Genomic DNA, 20,243 nt, shown 5'->3' on the forward strand with positions numbered 1-20,243 from the left:
TCACCTTCAAATTCTGTCACAGTCTGTCAGTGCTTCTTAAATCTTTTAGTCTTTTTTTTTAATTAATTACCTGCAGTTCCTAGTGCCTTTCCATTTTTGCAAATATCATTTTTGGATCTCAGCTCGTCTTCTCAATTCCCAGTAATACCACCTAAAACCAGCTTCTTATTTTCTTATGCTTGGATTACGATGATTCGATTCCTGATTGAATTTGCTGATTCCATTCTTTTTATTAGTTCACTTTAAGTGCTAATGACAGATGTCATTACCTAAAACATTCCATTTATGTTGTCAGCTTTATGGAATAAACCCAACAATTACCCCCCATTACTTAGTATGTCATAATTAAACTCTTCTTTCAAAGAGATAAACAATATGGCCACATATTTCCAATTCAAACTTGTATCTGTGTATTTTCTATAACCTCTACTCATCTCCGTTTTAAACAGTTTTATGGTTTATTGATATTGCTATCAGTAATTGATATTAATAATTTATCAATGTAAATAATTCTATGTGTTTTGATAAATGCGTACAGTCCTATAACCACCACCACCACTGTCAAGAATATAGAGCAAAAAATTACACCACACCCCTTTGTTGTCACTCCTTCCCACTACTTCTGGCCCTGAAAAATACTCATCTTTTTTCTGTCCTTATAAGGTTTGCCTTTTCCAGAATGTCATATATATAGAATCATATAGCACGAAGCTTTTTGAGCCTGGCTTCTTTCACTTAGTATAATGCATTAAAAACTCATTCATCCTCTTGTATGCTTCCATTGTTTGGTATTTTTTTATTGCTGAGTGGTATTCCACTGTACAAATGTACCACGGTTTGTGTATCCACTACTTTGGATGGTTTCCAGTTTGGGTGATTATAAATAAAAGTGCTATGAAGTCTATTTACTGATTTTGTGTGATGAGAAGATTTCAGTTCTCTGGGGTAAATACCTAGGAGTGGGATTGCTGGGTTGTACAGTAAGTGTATGTTTGATTTTATTAGAAACTGCCAAACTGAGTTTTAAAGCAGCTGTAAAATTTTACATCCTAGCCAGCTATGTATGAGAATTCCAGTTGATCTACATCTTTACCAGCATTTGGAATTGTCCATTTAAAATGTTTTTAGCCATTTTAGTAGGTGGGTGGTAGTATCTTACTATGGTTTTAATTAGCACGTTCGTAATGTCTAATAGTTAACATCCATATTTCTTCCCTGATGGAGTATTTGTACAAATATTTTGTCCAGTTTTCTATAGGGAACTTTGTGTTCTTATTGAGTTTTGAAAGTTCTTTGTATATTCTGAACACAAGTTATAGGATATGTGTTTTGCAAATTTTTCTTTTTATTTTATCAGTGTCTTTCATGAGACATTTTATTTATTTTTTTTTAAGTTTTCATTAAAATTTTTTTAATGTTTATTTATTTTTGAGAGAGAGAGAAAGAGAGAGAGAGAGCATGAAGTGGGGAAGGGACAGAGAGAAGAGAGAGACACAGAATCTGAAGCAGGCTGAAGGCTCCAGGCTCTGAGCTGTCAGCACAGAGCACAACGCCAGGCTCGAACTCACGAACTGTTAGATCATGACCTGAGCTGAAGTCGGAGGCTTAACCGACTGAGCCGCCCGGGCACCTCTCATGAGACATTGTAAATTTTGACAAAGCCTAATTTATCTATTTTCTTCTTTTACAGAGTGTGCTTTGGGGGTTGTATCTATGAACTCTTTACCTAATCCAAGGTCACGGAAAATTTAGATTTTATATTTAGTTCTGTGATCTCTTTTCTGTTAATTTTTTATGTGATTCAAGTATGGATAGAAATTCACTTTTTTACACATGGCCATCCAATTATTCCAGCATCATTTATTTTTTAAAAAATGATGCTGGGGCTCCTGGGTGGCTCAGTTGGTTAAGCGTCCCACTTTGGCTCAAGTCATGATCTCACAGTTTGTGTGTCTGAGCCTTGCATCAGGCTCTTCTGCTCTCAGTACAGAGCCTGCTTCATATTCTCTCTCTCTCTCTCTCTCTCTCTCTCTCTCTCTCTCTCAAAAAGTAAACATTTTAAAAAAAGATTAAAATAAACGATCCTTTCTTGGGGCACCTGGTTGGCTTAGTCAGTTGAATGTCCAACTTTGGCTCAAGTCATGGTCTCTCAGTTCATGAGTTCAAGGCTTATGTCAGTCTCCTTGCTGTCAGCATAGAGCCCGCTTCAGATCCTCTGTCCCCTTCTCTCTGCCCCCTCCCACTTGTGCTCTCTCTCTCTCAAAAATAAATAAACATTAGAAAGAAACATGATCCTTTGTCAACTGATTTGCCTTTGCACGTTTATTGAAAATCAGTTGCCATATGTGTGTGGATCTCTTTCTGGAGTCTTTACTCCATTCCTGTGATCTATTCATTTATCTTTATACTATTCCACACTGTTTTGATTAGTATATAATAAATTTGAAATCATGCAGTGTTAGCCCTCCAACCTTGTTCTTCTCTTTCAATTGTTTTGGCTATCTGAGTACTGTGTATATCCATTTGAATTTTAGAATCAGTGTTTCAATTTCTACAAAAGTGAATTTTGACTGGGATTATGTTGACTCTGTGGCTCAGTTTGGCTCAGTTTGGAGAGAACTGACATCTTAACATTATTGAGTCTTCGAAGCCATGAATAAGTTATACATTTCCATTTATTTAGGCGTTCTTTACTTCCTCTCAGTGATATCTTCTACCTTTCAGTATAGAGGTTTTGTGCATCTTTTGTCAAATTTATCCCTAAGTATACCACATTTTTTACTGTTTATTTATTTTTGAGAGAGAGACAGACAGACAGAGTGCAAGTGGGGGGAGGCGTAGAGAGGGAGGGAGACAGAATCCGAAGCAGGCTCCAGGCTCTGAGGTGTCCGCACAGAGCCCAACACAGGGCTCAAACTCACGAACCATTGAGATCATGACCTGAGCCGAAGTCAGACACTTAACCAATGGAGCCACCCAGGCACCCCCTAAGCATACCACATTTTATGCTATTTCCCCCCAGCTTTATTGAGATATAAGTGACACATAACATTATATAAGCTTAAGGTATACAATATGTTGATTTAATACCTTTATGTATTGCAAAATAATTAACACCATAGCCTTCGCTAATATCTCCATCCTGTCACATAGTTACCAATTCTTTTTTGTGATGAGAACATTTAAGACTTACTCTCTTAACACCTTTCGAGTGTTTGATACAGTATCGTGAGCCCGAATTACCAGGCCGTATCTTAGATCCTCAGAACTCGTTCATCATAGAACCTAGAACTGGCAGTTTGTACCCTTTGACCAATACTTCCATTTCCTTCACCCCCAACCCCAGGTAACCACCACTCTACTCCGAGTTTGACTTTTTTGAGATTCCACATACAAGTGATAATACCATACAGTATTTGTCTTTGTCCGACTTATTTCATTTAGCATAATACCCTTAAGATTCAGCCACGTTATAACAAATGGCACAATATTTTTCTCGTGGCTGAATTATATTTCCTTGGGGGTATATATATATATATCTTCCTTATCCATTCAACGTTGACTGACAGATTGTGTCCATATCTCGTTATTGTGAATAATGCTGCAATGCATACGAGAGTGCAGATATCTCTACGAGATCCTCATTCCTGTTCTTATGGATATATACCCAGAAGTGGGATCGCTAAATCATGTGGTAGTTCCGCTTTTAATTTTTCAAGGAAGCTCTATACTGTTTTCCATAGTGGCTGTACCAATTTGCATCGCTACCAACAATGCACAAGGACTCCCTTTTCTTCACACCCTCACCAACACCTCTTCTCTGTCATCTTGATGTAGCCACTGTAGCAGGTGTGAGGTGGTATCTCATTGTGGTTTTGACTGGCATTTCCCTGGTGATTAGTGATGTTGAGCACCTTTTCATGTACCTGTTGGCCATTTGGATGTCTTCTTTGTGTTTTTGTTTTAAAATGTTTATTTATTTATTTTGAGAGAGAGAGAGAGCGCCAGAGAGAGTGAGAGTGGGGGAGGGGCAGAGAGAGAGACGGGGAGAGAGGGAATCCCAAGCAGCCTCCTTGCTGACAGCATGGAGCCTGACGTGGGGCTCAGTCTCACAAACCGTGAGATCATGACCTGAGCCAAATGAAGAGTCTGACGCTTAACCGACTGAGTCACCCAGGAGCCCCATTTTGATGTCTTCTTTGGAAAACTCTCTGTTCAGTTCTACCCATTTTTAATCGGTTTATTTATTTTTTGCTATTGAGTTGTATGAGTTCTTTATATTAACTCCTTATCAGATATATGACTTGCAAAAACGTTTTCACATTACAGAGGTTGCTTTTTCATTTTGCTGATTGTTGGGTTTTTTTTTTTTTTTGATGTGCATTTAAGAATTTTTACTTATGTCTACCATATGTGTTAGTGTTCTATGAATCAGACTCTTTATTCTGTGCTCTGTCTATTCAGTGATACATTTTCACCTGGTGATCAGATTTCGGTGTTCCATGACATGGCTCAGTGACTCTAGCATATGTGGCTCTTTCCTCTTTCTCACCTTTCTTTCCACAGGAGCTCAGAAAGAAAGCACAGACTTTAGACTATGTGGTAACTGAGGCTTTTACCTCTCTGTTTTTAGAAAGTTCCCAGAACTAAGAGCCTGTTTCTTCTTGTGTAACTCAGGGGCTGAGCAGGAGACAGAAACAACCTACTAATTTGAACAGCGAAAGTATAACATAAAGAATGATTGGCTACGGTGAGATTGAAGTGACGAGAGATTAGCTAGTAAAAGTAAAGAGAAATCTAAAGAATAAAGGAATAGCAGATAAAAAGAACAGCTGGTACCTCTAGGGCTGTGATTGAACACCCAAGGAAGGGCCTCCCTTGCTTCCCGGGGATGAATCCAGAGCTTGATGGGAGGCGCAGCCATTGGCTCACAGCACGGAAGAAGAGTGGAACTCGCTGGAAATCTGCTCTCTGGGGTTCCAGAGAAAGCTGATCATGCGGAAGCTTCTCAGCGGAGGCAGCCCCCTACGAATCGTCTGAGAGGGGTGCTAGGGTAAACTGCGGAGTGCTGCTGGCCATGTCGCACTGCACAAGCCCGGAGCTAGAGAAGCTCCCAGAGTTGACGGGAGCTGGGTGCTTGGGAAGCCGTATGAGCCACAGGAGATAGGTGCTCGAAAAGTCGTCCCCACCGCAGGAGCTGAGGTCTAGAGAAGCCACCCACACTGCAAGACCTGGGAGCCCGGGGAGCTAGAAGTGCATCAGCAGCGTGGTGGTGGCGAAGCCACAGGTGGCTGCAGGAAGCCCGGTGGCGGACGAGCTGCCCTTGCTGGGACGGCAGGGGGGCTGCTGAGTGGGCCCACCGGAACCAGGAAGCAAAACCCCTTCCTCCTGCAGTGTTTCTCCATCACCCGGTGCTGAAAAGGGCCAACATCATGCCAGTTGGCAAAGGAAACATATCTAAAGAGACTCACATCCATTTTTGTAGAGCAGGCAAAGGGGAGTGGATTCAGAGCCGAGAGGCAATAGGTTGGTACCTGGCACGTTTATTCTTCAGTTCACTGAGGCAGAGCCTGGAAAATGTTTGGCAAACTTCCAGTTATTGAATTTGGGGAGATAGGCAGCGGAGGATATCTTGCTCTCTTTCGGCAGGATTTTGCAAGTGTCTGCTCAGGGGAATTCAAAGGACCATACATCATACTTGGAAAGGGAAGAAATGTTAACAAGCTCAGCCTTTCTGTTGGAGCAGAAAACTGGGCCAAATTAGGTATCAATATGAGTGGTACCCTGTCGGCTTTCTACACTCACAGCAGATAGAATTTTGAATAGGCAGAGAAACCAAACAACAAACTCAGTATAAATTCTCTTGTGTAAGAATTCGGAGGTGAACGGATGCAGTCAACAGGTCAACTCTACCCCTGACGGGTCATTCAGGGGCCATGTTCCAAGTCATTGCCCTGCCATCCCCCAGGGCACCATGGTCAGCTACGTGGTTAATGTTGGGTCACTGCTGAGTCCAGTGGGAAGGAGAAAGGGGAAGAGAGGAGTTTTTCCCACTGACTTCAGGCCCGGCTTGGAAGCTGCACATACCTCTTCTGCTCATACTTTTCGCTGGTGAGGACAAAGCGAGGCTGGTAAATGCAAGTGCAATTAGTTGTGGGTGGACGGCTTGTACTTTCTGCCTCAGGTGGCTTTTCCTCTCCTATCTGGCTCTTGTTGAAAGCGTATATCCCTGGGACCAAGGAAAACATGCAGCTGGCTATAGAGTTGGAGCACAGATACCTATTTACTATTTGGATGGTTGATGTTGCAACACTGTTGGGTATAGCTGCAGAGGAATGGATCTCTGAGGCACAGAAATTTAATGTTGGTGCTCCTATGGTTCAGAGGAAAAGCAAGACAAAGCAGAGAGGTTATAAAGGTTCAGAGCAAGGGCGCCTGGGTGGCTCAGTCAGTTAAGCGTTCGACTCTTGATTTCGGCTCAGGTCACGATCTCACGGTTCATGAGATCGAGCCCCAGCGTCAGGCTCGCAGAACCTACTTGGGATTCTCTCCCTCCCTCTCTGTGCCGCCCCCCACTCCGTTCACGTGTACACTCCGGCTCTCTCTCAAACTAAATAAATTTAAAAAAAAAGAGAGAGAAAGGTTTAGAGCTGATAAGTAATAAAGACATATAATCTGAAATATTTCTTCCATGCTAGGATTCCCCTTAACAGACTTAGGTTTCTTCTTCTGGTTAGTCTCATTATCAAGACCTCCTACATAACAGATATGAATTCCCAGGGTCACAGCCCATCTCCCTCACTTAATTAGCGATTTGGTCTTCAGCAAGTTACACAACTTCTCTGTACTTCTGTTTTCTCATCTGACTGGTCATGACAGCTGCCTCTTAGGGGTTAGTGAGGACTGAATGAGCTATTTATGCATAAAGCACTTGGAACAGTGCCTGGTGCATCATAAATGCTATAAAATTATTTTGTATATAGTAAGTGCTTTAGAAGAATTTTGTATTACTACATTATTACTATTTTCGTTATTGTCATATGGACCCTTCCATTTCTGTGTCCACCTTGTACCCCGTCCACGGCCAGACCACCCCAAACGCGCCCCATCTCGTCTGAACTACATGTACCCTCGGCTGATTGCCCTTTGAGTCATTTTTACGTTCTTCTTTTTCGTTTTAGGTGAGGATATTGGGAAAGTACAACAACAGAGAATTTCTGGAAAAGTTCCACTCCCCTGTGAGAAATTTGGTCAATCTATAAGAAAAGTTCCTTTGTGTTCCATTTTAGAAGAATTGTGGCAAAATAATAGCGAACTAGAGAGATATCCAGGAAGCCAAAATAACCCTTTAAGTCCTGTGAAAGTGCTGAGCTGTGAATGTAAAAATATTGAAAAAATAATTCACGTGAGTTCCAAGCTTGTTCCTTCAATTAAAAGACTCCATAACTATGACACATTTGGAAAGAGTTTGAAGCACACTTTAAACTTACATAACCATAATAAAAGCAATTCAACAAAGAACCTTGATAAGATTTTTGGAAACGATAACAATTTTGCCCACAGCTCTTCCTCCCCCGAGAATGCTGCCACAGGGGCAAATGCCTGCAAAATTAATCAATGTGAAAAGCATCTTGGCAACAAACAAGTTCTCATCCCCCAGCAGCAAATTCAGACTGGGGAGCAACTTTATGTTTGTACTGAGTGTGTAAAGGGCTTCCCCCAGAAGTCACATCTCTTTGAGCATCAGAGAATGCATGCTGAGGGAAAATCCCACGAATGCAATAAAAGTGAGAACGCCCTCACTCAGAAGCCACAGATTAATGGACCTCAAAGTGTTTATACAGGGGATAAACCCTATATATGTACTCAGTGTGGGAAGGCCTTTACTCTCAAGTCAAACCTCATTACACATCAGAAAATTCATACTGGGCAGAAACCGTATAAGTGCAGTGAGTGTGGAAAAGCCTTTTTCCACAGATCGTATCTCTTTAGACATATGAGAATTCACACAGGAGAAAAACCCTATGAATGTAGTGAATGTGGAAGAGGCTTCTCCCAGAATTCAGACCTTAATATACATCAGAAGACTCATACTGGGGAGAAACACTATGCGTGCAGTGAATGTGGGAAAGCCTTTACAAGAAAGTCCGCGCTCAGAATGCATCAGAGAATCCACACAGGAGAGAAACCTTATGTATGCACTGAATGTGGGAAGGCTTTCATCCAGAAATCACATTTCAATACACATCAGAGAATCCATACCGGAGAGAAACCTTACGAATGCAGTGAGTGTGGAAAATCATTCACTAAGAAGTCCCAACTCCACGTGCATCAAAGAATTCACACAGGAGAAAAACCCTATATATGTACAGAATGCGGAAAGGTCTTCACTCATAGGACAAACCTCACTACACATCAGAAGACTCATACTGGAGAGAAGCCCTACATGTGTGCTGAATGCGGAAAGGCTTTCAGTGACCAGTCAAATCTCATTAAGCACCAGAAAACTCACACTGGAGAGAAACCCTATAAATGCAATGGCTGTGGAAAAGCCTTTATATGGAAGTCACGCCTCAAAATACATCAGAAGTCTCATATCGGAGAGAGACACTATGAATGCAATGAATGTGGGAAAGCCTTTATCCAGAAATCAACACTAAGTGTGCATCAGAGAATCCACACAGGAGAGAAACCCTACGTTTGTCCTGAGTGTGGGAAGGCCTTCATCCAGAAATCACACTTCATTGCACATCACAGAATTCATACTGGAGAGAAGCCTTATGAATGCAGTGACTGTGGGAAGTGCTTTACTAAGAAGTCACAACTCCGTGTGCATCAGAAAATTCACACAGGGGAGAAGCCCAACGTATGCGCTGAATGTGGGAAGGCCTTCACCGACAGGTCAAATCTGATAACACACCAGAAAATCCATACCCGAGAGAAACCCTATAAGTGCGGTGACTGTGGGAAAACCTTCACCTGGAAGTCCCGCCTCACCATCCATCAGAAATCTCACACTGGAGAAAGGCACTATGAATGCAGTAAATGTGGGAAAGCCTTCATCCAGAAAGCAACGTTGAGCATGCATCAGATCATTCATACAGGAAAGAAACCCTACGCTTGTACAGAATGTCAGAAGGCCTTCACCGACAGATCAAACCTCATTAAACACCAGAAAACGCACAGTGGAGAAAAGCTATAAAGGCACTGACGGCAAACGCCTTCAGCTGGACCTCACAACTCGGTACGCGTCAGATGTCTCGTAGACGGGAAGAGGAGTGACCGTGACACTACAGCTTCCGTGAACAGAAGGCAGGCAAAGCCAAGTACCCTTCAGTCAACGGGAAGTACAAGTACCTGCATCGCCGCAAGCTGACGCGCAATTAGACGCGCAGGGAGACGCTTTGATAAAGCATTTGAGCAATAGTCCTATTTGGGTGCATGATTCATCCACAGACCCTCAAGCTCCTACAAGCGGTACAAATAGAGACCCCAGGAGATGACTTGGAACCTGTTATGTTTCACTTTTTGGATGAAGGACTTGATAAATTCGGCACTGATGAGTTCTTCGTCCCCCGGGGTGTAAAAGTACTCGATATTGGCCACTTCTTTTTCAGATTCCTAGGGCGGGGAGAAGAGTTTTTAGAGCACCAAGGTCAAGGCAGAAAACTATTTGGGAACGCAGGTCTGTGAGTAGAAGCCACAAGTTTTTGTGATCGTTGACATTTAAGACACAAAAAAAAGATTGCCATGAGGAACTGTTCTGTCTCTTCCCTTCACGATAGAATTTAAAAAATGTAATATTTAAAAAAATTTTTTAAATATTTATTTGTGAGGGCGGGGGAGGGGCAGAGAGAGAGGGAGACACAGAATCCGAAGCAGGCTCCAGGCTCCGAGCTGTCAGCACAGAGCCCAATGTGGGGCTCGAACTCATGAACCCTGAGATCGTGACCTGAGCCGAAGTCAGACGCTCAGCCGACCGAGCCACCCAGGCCCCCCCAAAATATAATATTTTTTAAAAATGAAATAGAATTTTTAAGCTGAAAGTCTCGCTTTAGGTTTAAATTGGCAACTTAGGCACGGCTGTAGTGGATGTTACAGAAATATAGTTGTTAAGCCTTACAGACCTCTGAAGGTGGCAATTGTTCCCTCATTAATTCCATGCTGTGGCAGCAGGCGATTCACATCCAAAAAAGACGTGCATGCGTTCTAACCTGTATCCCAAAAGCTGTCATTTATAGAAGCTGGCAGACCACAGACTTCTCATCCCCTTAGATGCTGACCCTCACCCACTGAGGCTTCTGCTTTCTTTGGGATTCCTGTTTGGAAAGGAGTGGTTGACAAATTGGGTTTCAGTACCTAAAACTTTGATTTGGTTTTCCTTTCAATTTGGATAAGATACATTCGCTTTCTACACGCACGTTAAGAGCAGTTTTGTGTAGATTGCTACAGGATAAAGTCATCTTGCACTGTATTTGGTTAGTCTCGGATATGATTATAGTTGAATAACTGCGAGACTTCTCTAGAAAGAGCACTGCTTTTTTTTAGGCACTGATGTACAGACACTTTCTCATTTTGCCTTAAATGGTTTTTTATGACACTCATAAGAAAAGGGACTTGCTTTCTCGCATGCAATTTTATTTTGTTTTTAAACCTTCTTATTAAAGTATAATGTACACAGAAAATGCGGATAGCATGAGCAAACAGTTCAGTGATCTCTCACAAAGTGAACATACTCAGATGAAGAAGGAAAACATCCCCAGCACTCCAGAAGCATTCCAGACCTTGTCCCCCATCCCCAAGGTAAACACTATCCTGACTTGTAACAGCACAGATGGTTTTGTCTGTTTGGTATTTTATATACATTGAGTCCAACAATTATATTTCCTATTTTAGTAATATACTCTTTGGTGTCTGTCTTCTTAAATTCACATTATAAATGTGAGATTCATCCATTTGGTCAAATGTAGTTGTAGATAATTCATTCTCATTGTCACGTTATGTTCCATTGTGTGAATATACTACAGTATATTTATCTATTCCTCTGTTGATGGACATTTGGGTTGTCTGCAGCTTGAGGCCATTAGGAATAGTGGTGCTATAAATATTTTAGTGCCTATCTATTAATGAACATATTTACGAATTTCCATTAGGTATATATATCTAGGATTTGAACTGCCAAGTCATACGGTATCCGTATGCTCAGCTTTAGTTTCTAAAACTACTTTTCAAAAGTGGCTGTACCAATATACACTCCCACCAGCACAGTATACGAGTTCTACTTGTGCTCCACGTTCTTGCCAACACTTGGTGTTTTCCGTCTTTTTCATTTTAGCCCATATATATATATATATATATATATATATATATACACACACACATATATATATGTATAGCCCCCCATATATATATATATATATATATATATATATATATATATATAACCATATATAACCATTATGGTTGGTATATAGTGATATCTCAATGTGATTTTAATTTTTATTTCTTGTCTTCCAATCTCAACGTAGTATCTCTCCAAGACAGTTAACTGAGATCTGAGACCTCGTCATGGTCCTCGCATGGCTGCACCATTTATATTTCAGCAACAATAGTAAGCCATTAGTAACTTTAAATCTTCCCACACAAAAATGCCTAAAGCCAGATGGTTTCACTGGTTAATTGCATTAAACATTTATAGGAGAAATAACACTGACACTCCACAAAATCTTTCAAAAAGAGGAAGAAGGAACACTCCCCAAGTCTGTGAGGCCAGGATTACCCTGATACTTAAGCCATACCAACACATAACAACAGTCACAAAGACTACAGACCAATATTCTTCATGAATATAGATGTGAAAGTCTTCAGCAAAATACTAGCAAATTGAATCTAGCAACATATAAAAAAATTATATATCATGACCAAGTGAGGTCTGTTCTGTAACACAAGGCTGCCTCAACATTCAAAAATCAGTGTAATCTCCCATATTAACAAGCTGAAGAAGAAAAATCACATGACCTACAGATTCAGTACCATTTTATCAAACTTCCAGCAGCCTTTCTTCCCCCAGAATTGATAAACGAATCCTTAAAATATAGAGAGAAGTAGAAAGGACCAAGAATAGTGAAAAGGAATCTGCCAAACAAAGTGGGAGGACATTTACCTACCAATTTCAGACACATAGATTAACAGAACAGAAAACAGTCCGGCAACAGGCCCTCATACTATGATAAACATGTATTTTCCCCACAAAAGTGTTTAGGCAATTCAATGGGGAAAGAAAAACCTTTCAACATTTGGTGCAGGGATCATTGGATATCCACATGCAAAAAGATAAATTTAAATCTTGCTTCATGCCATTCTAACAATGAGCTCAAAATAGATCACAGACACAAGTATAAAAGCTACAACTATAAAAGTTTTAGTAGAAAACAGGAGAAACTCTGTGACCTTGGTTTAGGCAAGAAATTCTTAGATAGGACACCAAGAACATGATCCATAAGGAAAAAAATCATAAACTGGACTTCCATCAAACCAAAAACCAAAAAGGTTTGTGCTTCAAAAGACACAGCTAAGGAAACGAAAAGACAAAACACAGACTGGGAGAAAACATTTGTAAGGCCTGTATCTGATAAAGAACTTCTATCCAGAATATATAAAGAACACTTACAGCTCAATAAAAAGACAAACAACCCACTTTAAAAATGGACAAAAGACTTGAAGAGACATTTCATCAAAGAGGATATGATGCAAGTAAGCACATGAAGAGATGCCCAACATCATTAGGGAAATTCTAATGAAAACCACAATGAAATAACCACTTTACATGCGCTAAAATGGCTATAATTAAAAAAGACCATCCTAACAAATGTTGGCAAAGATACAGAGGATTAGGAACTTTCATACATTTCTGGTGTAAATGCACGAAAGTGGTATAGCCACTTTGGAAAAGGGGCAGTTTCCTTAAAAGTCGGTCATAAATTTACCATAGGACCCAGCGATGTCACTCCTAGTATCCACCCAAAATGTATGTAACATGTGCTCACACAAACTTGCCCTTATTGATAATAGCGTAATTTGTATAAGGCAATAAGTACAGACAGTCCAAATGTCCATCAACTGGCAAATGGATACACCAAATGTGGTAGGCAGCAATAAAAAGGAACAAATGCTAATAAATACTACAACATGGATGAACCTCAAAAATAGTATAAGTGAAAGAAGCAAGACACAAAAGATCAAGTATTGTATTTGTATATTGTATTTACATGAAATGTCCAGAAAAAATCTATAGAGATCTGTAGATTAGTGGTTGTCTGGGGATGAAAATTGGAATGGTCATGAATTATAAATTAGTACAAGGATTTTTATCGGGGTCAGAGAAATGTTCTAGAACGTGATCGTGGTGACGGTTGCCCCACTAGGTATAAGTTTAATAAAGGTCACATTCCTTTTTAAACACCTGGATCCCCTGCCATAACATCTGTTGCCGCCTATAGCTAGAATGAACTGTTGTCTTGGAGCTTGTTGTACATTGAAGAAGAAACTTTTGTTTAAAAAAAAGTCATTGACCTGTACAATTTAAATACGGAATGTAAATGATACCAAAATAAAGTTGTTCCTTTTTCAGAGTTGCTTTGGCTATTCTGGGTCCTTTACATTTCCATATGAATTGTAGAATAGGTTTGTCCATTTCCACAACAACAAAAAAGCTGCTGTGGTTTTTATTGGAATGACTTTGAATTTGTAGATCAATTTGGGGATAATTGAAATCTTAACAATATTGTTTTCTGACTCATAAATAAGGTCTATCTCTCCGTTGCTTTAAGTATTCTTTAATGTCGTTACATTTGTTACATTTGCAGCTTTCAGCGTATACATCTTTTGTATCTTCTGACAAACTTCCCTAAGCATCTCATATTTTTGATGCTTTTTTACTTGGTGTTGTCTTGTTTCCACTTTATTGTGTGGTGTTGGTTTTCGATTTAAATTTCTTTCTTGGGCACCTGGGTGGCTCAGTCGGTTAAGCATCCAACTTCAGCTCAACTTCGAGCCCCGCATCAGGCTCTGTGCTGACAGCTCGGAGCCTGGAGCCTGCTTCAGATTCTTTGAATCCCTCTCTCTCTGTCCTTCCCCCGCTCATGGTCCCTCTCTGTCTCTCTCTCTCTGTCTCTCTCTCAAAAATAAATAAACATTAAAAAAAATAAATAGGGGCGCCTGGGTGGCTCAGTTGGTTAAGTAGCTGACTCCGGCTCAGGTCATGATCTCATGGTCCGTGAGTTTGAGCCCTGCATCGGACTCTGTGCTGACAGCTTGGAGCCTGGAGCCTGCTTCGGATTTTGTGTCCCCTTCTCTCTCTGCCTCTCCCCCTCTTGCACTCTGTCTGTCTCTCCTTTCTCTCTCTCTCTCTCTTTCAAAATAAAGTAAAAACATTAAAGTAAATAAATAAATAACTTTCTTTTTTTTTTTTAATTTTTTTAACGTTTATTTATTTTTGAGACAGAGAGAGACAGAGCATGAACAGGGGAGGGGCAGAGAGAGAGGGAGACACAGAATCTGAAACGGGCTCCAGGCTCTGAGCTGTCAGCACAGAGCCCGACGCGGGGCTCGAACCCACGGACCGTGAGATCATGACCTGAGCCGAAGTCGGACGCTTAACCGACTGAGCCACCCAGGCGCCCCATTCTTTTTTTTTTTTTTTAATTTTTTCTTTTTTTTTTTAAAGTAAACTCTATGCCCAATGTGGGGCTTGAACTCAGGACCCTGAGCTCAAGAGTCTCATGCTCTACTCACTAAGCCAGCCACACACCCCTTTAATTTAAAATTTTTATTGTTAATCATCAGTATATACAAAGTCAGTTGCTGTTTATATGTTTTTCTTGTGCAGAAGTTAGAGGAAACAGTCCCCACACAAGACTGTCCTCACTTATGACAGCAACTGCAAATTCAGAAGTCTCCAAGACCACCCTCAGTTTCAATAATTCACTAGATGGGCTCTAAGAAGTTACTGAAAGCTGTTATAACTCACGGTTATATTTATTACAGCTAGAGGACAGAGATTGAAATCAGTCAGGGGAAGAAGTGAATAGAACAGAGTCCAGGAAAATAAACTTCCAGTTGGAAAGAATAGCTTCTAGTTGTCCTCTCCCCATGAAATCAAGACATTACTCTCCCGGCATTGATACGTGACAATGACATGGAGGGAGCACTGGCAACCAGGGAAACTCACTCCAGCCTTGGCGACCACAGCCTTCAATGGGGCTCCATCGTGTAGGCATCAGATGACTGCTCACATGGCTGGTTTCAGTTTCCAACCCTCAGGAGGCCGAGCTTCACAAACCAAAGCCCCCACACTTCATTATGTTGTTCATATGACTCTGAGCCCTCACCCTAAATCACGTAGTTATGATCTGAAAGGCATAAAGACCCCACGTAAACAAAGACATTCCTATCAGGCATGACATTCCAAGGGCCTAAGAGATTATTTTCCAGAAGCTGAAGGCAAAGGCCAGGCTTCTCTTTGAGTAAGGTTAAATTATTTACTATACAGGCTACCCCCCAGACCTTTGGCCATGGCTCTTTCGCAGCAAAATATATTTGGGCATCTACGTTTAGCGTTTATATGACATCAGCAACAGTAAAACATCCATCCCATAAGGCCATTATATACATTTTCATGTTTTTATGCTTATTCGATTACTCTTCCCCTTTGGTCCATCTCTATTTGTACCTTATTAAGAACTTTTGGGGGGCGCCTGGGTGGCTCAGTCGGTTGAGCATCTGACTTCAGCTCAGGTCATGATCTCACGGTCTGTGAGTTTGAGCCCCGCGTCGGGCTCTGTGCTGACAGCTCAGAGCCTGGAGCCTGCTTCAGATTCTGTCTCCCTCTTCTCTCTGCCTCTCCCCAACTCATGCTCTCTCTCTTTCAAAAGTAAATAAAACTTGAAAAAAAATTTTTTTTAAAAAAAGAACTTTTTGGGGCACCTGGGTGGCTAGTCGGTTAAGTGTCCAACTTCAGCTCAGGTCATGATCTTGCAGTTCATGGCCTGGAGCCTGCCAATAGGCCGGTGTTTAAAAAATAAGGCAACCTGTCATCAAAAGTCATAAATAAGTTATACAATCAGGTGGGTATTTAATACAGATTTTATATAGAATTTTTTATATTCTATATATTTTCTATAATATACATATTTTATAGAATATAGATTTTTTCAAAGGGCAAGCAACAATGGGGTATGTATTATGAGGGCTATCGATAAAGAGATTTTGGGGGGCGCCTGGGTGGCTCAGTCAGTTGAGCATCCGACTTTAGCTCAGGTCATGATCTCACAGTTTGCGGGTTTGAGCCCCGCGTCAGGCTCCGTGCTGACAGCACAGAGCCTGGAGCCCACTCGAGTTCTGTGTCTCCCTCTTTCTCTGCCCCTCCCCCGCCCCTGCTGTCACACACACACACACATACACACACACACACTCTCTCTCTCTCTCTCTCTCTCAAAAATAAACATTTAAAAAATAAGGAAACAAAGACATTTTTAAACAAGAGTGTTAAATAAGAACTATGCCAATGGGTGTTTATGAATAGTATTTCTTAATGGCAGACATCTATGGGTGATATGTCAATGGTTTTTATTTCTCAGGGGGGAGACTTGTCAACAGGGGTCATGAATGGAAATATTTTAATGGGTATTTTTGAATGGAGTGATTTTTTTTTCCCCCAAGAGGTTAATGAATGAAAGAGTTGCCAGTGGGTGGGTATTTATGAAAGGGGAGATTTACCAATGGGAATCATAAATGGAGACATGCCAGTGGGATATTTCTGAACAAGCAGATAGCACAAAAGTGGCTACAGTAAGCAGAATTGTGGGAATGACCCCCAAAATTCCAATCCCCCTTACATAAGCTCCTCCCCTTAAATGTGGGTGGAACTTGTGAATAGGATGACAGATAACTCCATGACTGTATTACATTAAGTAGCAAAAGGGATCTTGCAAATGAAAATAAGGTTAATCAGTTGGTCGTAAAATAGGGAGGTTATCCAGGTGAGCCTAATCTAATTAAGTGCAGGAGGACTTCAAAAATGCAATTTTCTCCTGCTGGTGGCATAAGAGGTCATCAGAGAAGTTGGAAGCATGAGAAGCATTTGGCACATCCTAATAGGCTTTGAAGGCAAAGAGGCCCCTGTGGCGAGGCATGCATTTGGCCTCTAAAAGCAGAGAACCACCCCTGGCTGACAGCCAGCAAAGAAACGGGAACCTCAGTACTACAACTGCAAGAAGCTAAATCCTGCCAATAACCTGAATTAGGTTGGAAATGGATTCTTCCTGCGAGCCTCCAGATAAGAGTCCAGTGTGGTCAACTTCGGTTTTGTGAGACTATTAAGCAGAGTATCCAGCTAAGCTCACTTGGACTTTGTTTTGTTTTGTTTTGTAACATTTTTTTTTTTGAGAGAGACAGAGGGCGAGGGGCAGAGGGAGAGAGAGAATCTCACAAGGGGCAGAGAGAGAGAAAGAGAGAGAGAGAAGTTGGGGGTCACCCAGGGCTCCTGTCTTACCCAAAGCAGTGCTCGAGCTCACCCGATGTGGGACTTGAATTCACAAACCATGAGATTATGACCTGAGCCGAAGTCAGATGCTTAAGGACTGAGCCACCCAGGCACCCAACTCACTTGGACTTTGAATCTACTTTCTGTCTCCACAGTTTTGCCTATTCTGGACATTTCTTATAAATGGAACCATACAATATGTAGTCTTTTGTAACTGGCTTCTTTCAAGTAATATTTTCTTTTTTTTTTTTTTTTTAATTTTTTTTTCAACATTTTTTTATTTATTTTTGGGACAGAGAGAGACAGAGCATGAACGGGGGAGGGGCAGAGAGAGAGGGAGACACAGAATCGGAAACAGGCTCCAGGCTCCGAGCCATTAGCCCAGAGCCTGACGCGGGGCTCGAACTCACGGACCGCGAGATCGTGACCTGGCTGAAGTCGGACGCTTAACCGACTGCGCCACCCAGGCGCCCCTCAAGTAATATTTTCAAACTTCGTCCATGTTGTAGCAGGTATCAGTACATCATTCCTTTTTATTCCTGAAGAATATTCCATTGTATGGATATACCATATTTTGATTATCCATTCACCAGTCAATGGACATTTGTGTTGTTTCCACTTGGGGGCTACTATGAATAATACTGCTGTGAACATTTGTGGCTTAGGTTTCTATATGTGGACATGTTTTCATTTCTCTTGGGTGGCTGCCCCACTTTATGCCCTACCAGCAATGTAAGATGGGCCCAATTTTTCCACTTCCTTGCCAACACTTGTTATCGCCTATCCTTCTTATTCTAGCCATGCTAATGAGCGTTAGGTGTTATCTCATTGTGGGGTTTTTTTTTTCATTGTGGTTTTGATTTCCATTTCCCTGATGCCTAATGATGTTGAGGAGCTTTTCACGTGCCCTCTCCCATTCTGTGCGTTTTCACTGCCTTGACAGTGTCGTTTGTGGAAAAGTGTCTCTAATTTTGATGAAACCCTATTTATCTCCTTTTGGTTTTATAGTGTGTGCTTTTGATGCTGTATCTGAGAAACCATTAAGGGATAGGATTGGAATACAGATTTGGCTCCAGTATCTATGTTCTTCATCATACTACGTTGCTTGTTGAGAACTTACATCACTGGTACTAATAGTACACAGGAAGTTATTATTATGAGTTTCATGTTTTGACCTGAAAAAAATACCCATTAGTCATCCTCCAACCCTAGTACAGACCTCAGGATTCTGATCATGTACTGTGAGGCCCATGTTTTAGGGAGAAGTACTGAGGCTCAGGTGAGGGAAAGGCTGGCCCCCAGGCTACCCACTGAGCTGTACCGCCCCCCCAAGGCTGCGCATGTCACAGGGCTGACACCCCTCCGCGTGCCTCCTCTCAGTCATCAGTCTCTCTTCTAAGCAGAGATTCACACCCAGGCACGTGGAATGCTGGCTTTGGGGGGGGGGGGGTAATTGACCTTACTCACATTAGCGGATTTTCTAGAAGGGTAATAGGAGGAAATGGAGTGACCTCAGGACTACAGATCTCCTACCAGGAGCCACACAAGGACTCTGGAGTAGGAAGCTTGTCTGTAGGGTATGCTTCTTCATGGCAGCCACAACTAAAGGAGGCAGGTGCCTGGGTGGCTCGGTCGGTTAAGCATCCGACTTCGGCTCAGGTCATGATCTAGGAATCTCTGAGTTCAAGCCCCGCGTCGGGCTCTGTGCTGACAGCTCAGAGCCTGGAGCCTGCTTCAGATTCCGTGTCTCCCTCTCCCTCTCTGCCCCTCCCCCACCCACGCTCTGTCTCTTTCTCAAAAATAAACATTAAACAATAAATAAATAAAGGGAGCTACCTGGAAGGAAGGTGCTCCCTCTGCAGGCTGACACTCTTTGCTGTTTAACACCCCCAGCCACATCCTGTGTATGCAACAGTCCTTGGTGCTGAGAAACAGTTGGATACACCAGAAAATAAGCAGGTGCGAACACACCCAGGATTGAGGGAACAACTGGGAGAGGAAGGTAAATTATTCCAGGCATTGGGGAACACCCAGAAGCAGCAGGAACAGTCTGTGGCTCCAGACAAATAGGCCAGGGCTGAAGAACTATTCCAGGTCACTAGAAAACCTCTTTAGGGCAAGGGATCAGTCACCGCAGTGATGTGCAACAAAGAGGCTATCAAACAGCCAGAGGGACAGAGACTCTAGAACAGCCAAATGGAAGAGGAAACCATTCCTGAATGGCATGTGACAGCCAGAAATACCTAGGAGACAGCCCCGAGAGATAAGGGAACAATCTCAGGCTGAGGGAACAGCCAGAGAAACAAGGAAACAGCTGGAGGGACAAGGAGACAGTGTCTGGACCCAAAAAACGGTAGGATCAACAAATATCTGGAGAGACCACAAAATAATCCCTGTATGTGGAAGACAATCAGAGGGACTGCAAAACAACCAGAGGAACAGGGGGTAGACCCTGAGGATGAGACCACAGCAAAAAAAGACCAAGGGATAGTCTCTGAAGTGCAAGGAACAGAAAAATCAAATAGTCTGAGGCACTGGGGAACCGCCAGAGTCTAAAGACCGATCACAAGGATTGAAACAGCCAATAAACCGGGATACAGAGATCAGGGAACAGCGGCTGGTCCTAACATAGGTTTATCAGAAACGGGAGTAATCACAGAGATTAAGGACACTGTACTTATAACTAGTGGGAATTCAACAG

At 41.9% G+C, this 20,243-nt stretch overlaps 1 protein-coding gene across 5 annotated transcripts in view; it reads left to right on the forward strand.

Moving 5' to 3' along the window:
* ZNF41 (zinc finger protein 41) overlaps positions 1 to 11,365 on the forward strand; it is a 47,282-nt gene extending 35,917 nt beyond the window's left edge. For all 5 annotated transcript variants that reach the window (XM_081793190.1, XM_081793186.1, XM_081793188.1 and 2 more), the window contains exon 5: positions 7,182 to 11,365. In XM_081793190.1, the coding sequence (XP_081649316.1) occupies positions 7,182 to 9,202 (2,021 nt within the window). In that variant the 3' untranslated portion in view covers positions 9,203 to 11,365. The remainder of the gene's footprint in view (positions 1 to 7,181) is intronic.
* Positions 11,366 to 20,243: the final 8,878 nt, after the last annotated feature.

This window comes from Panthera onca, chromosome X (genome assembly GCF_046562875.1).
Source record: "Panthera onca isolate mPanOnc1 chromosome X, mPanOnc1 haplotype 2, whole genome shotgun sequence".
Taxonomy (NCBI): Eukaryota; Metazoa; Chordata; class Mammalia; order Carnivora; family Felidae; genus Panthera; species Panthera onca.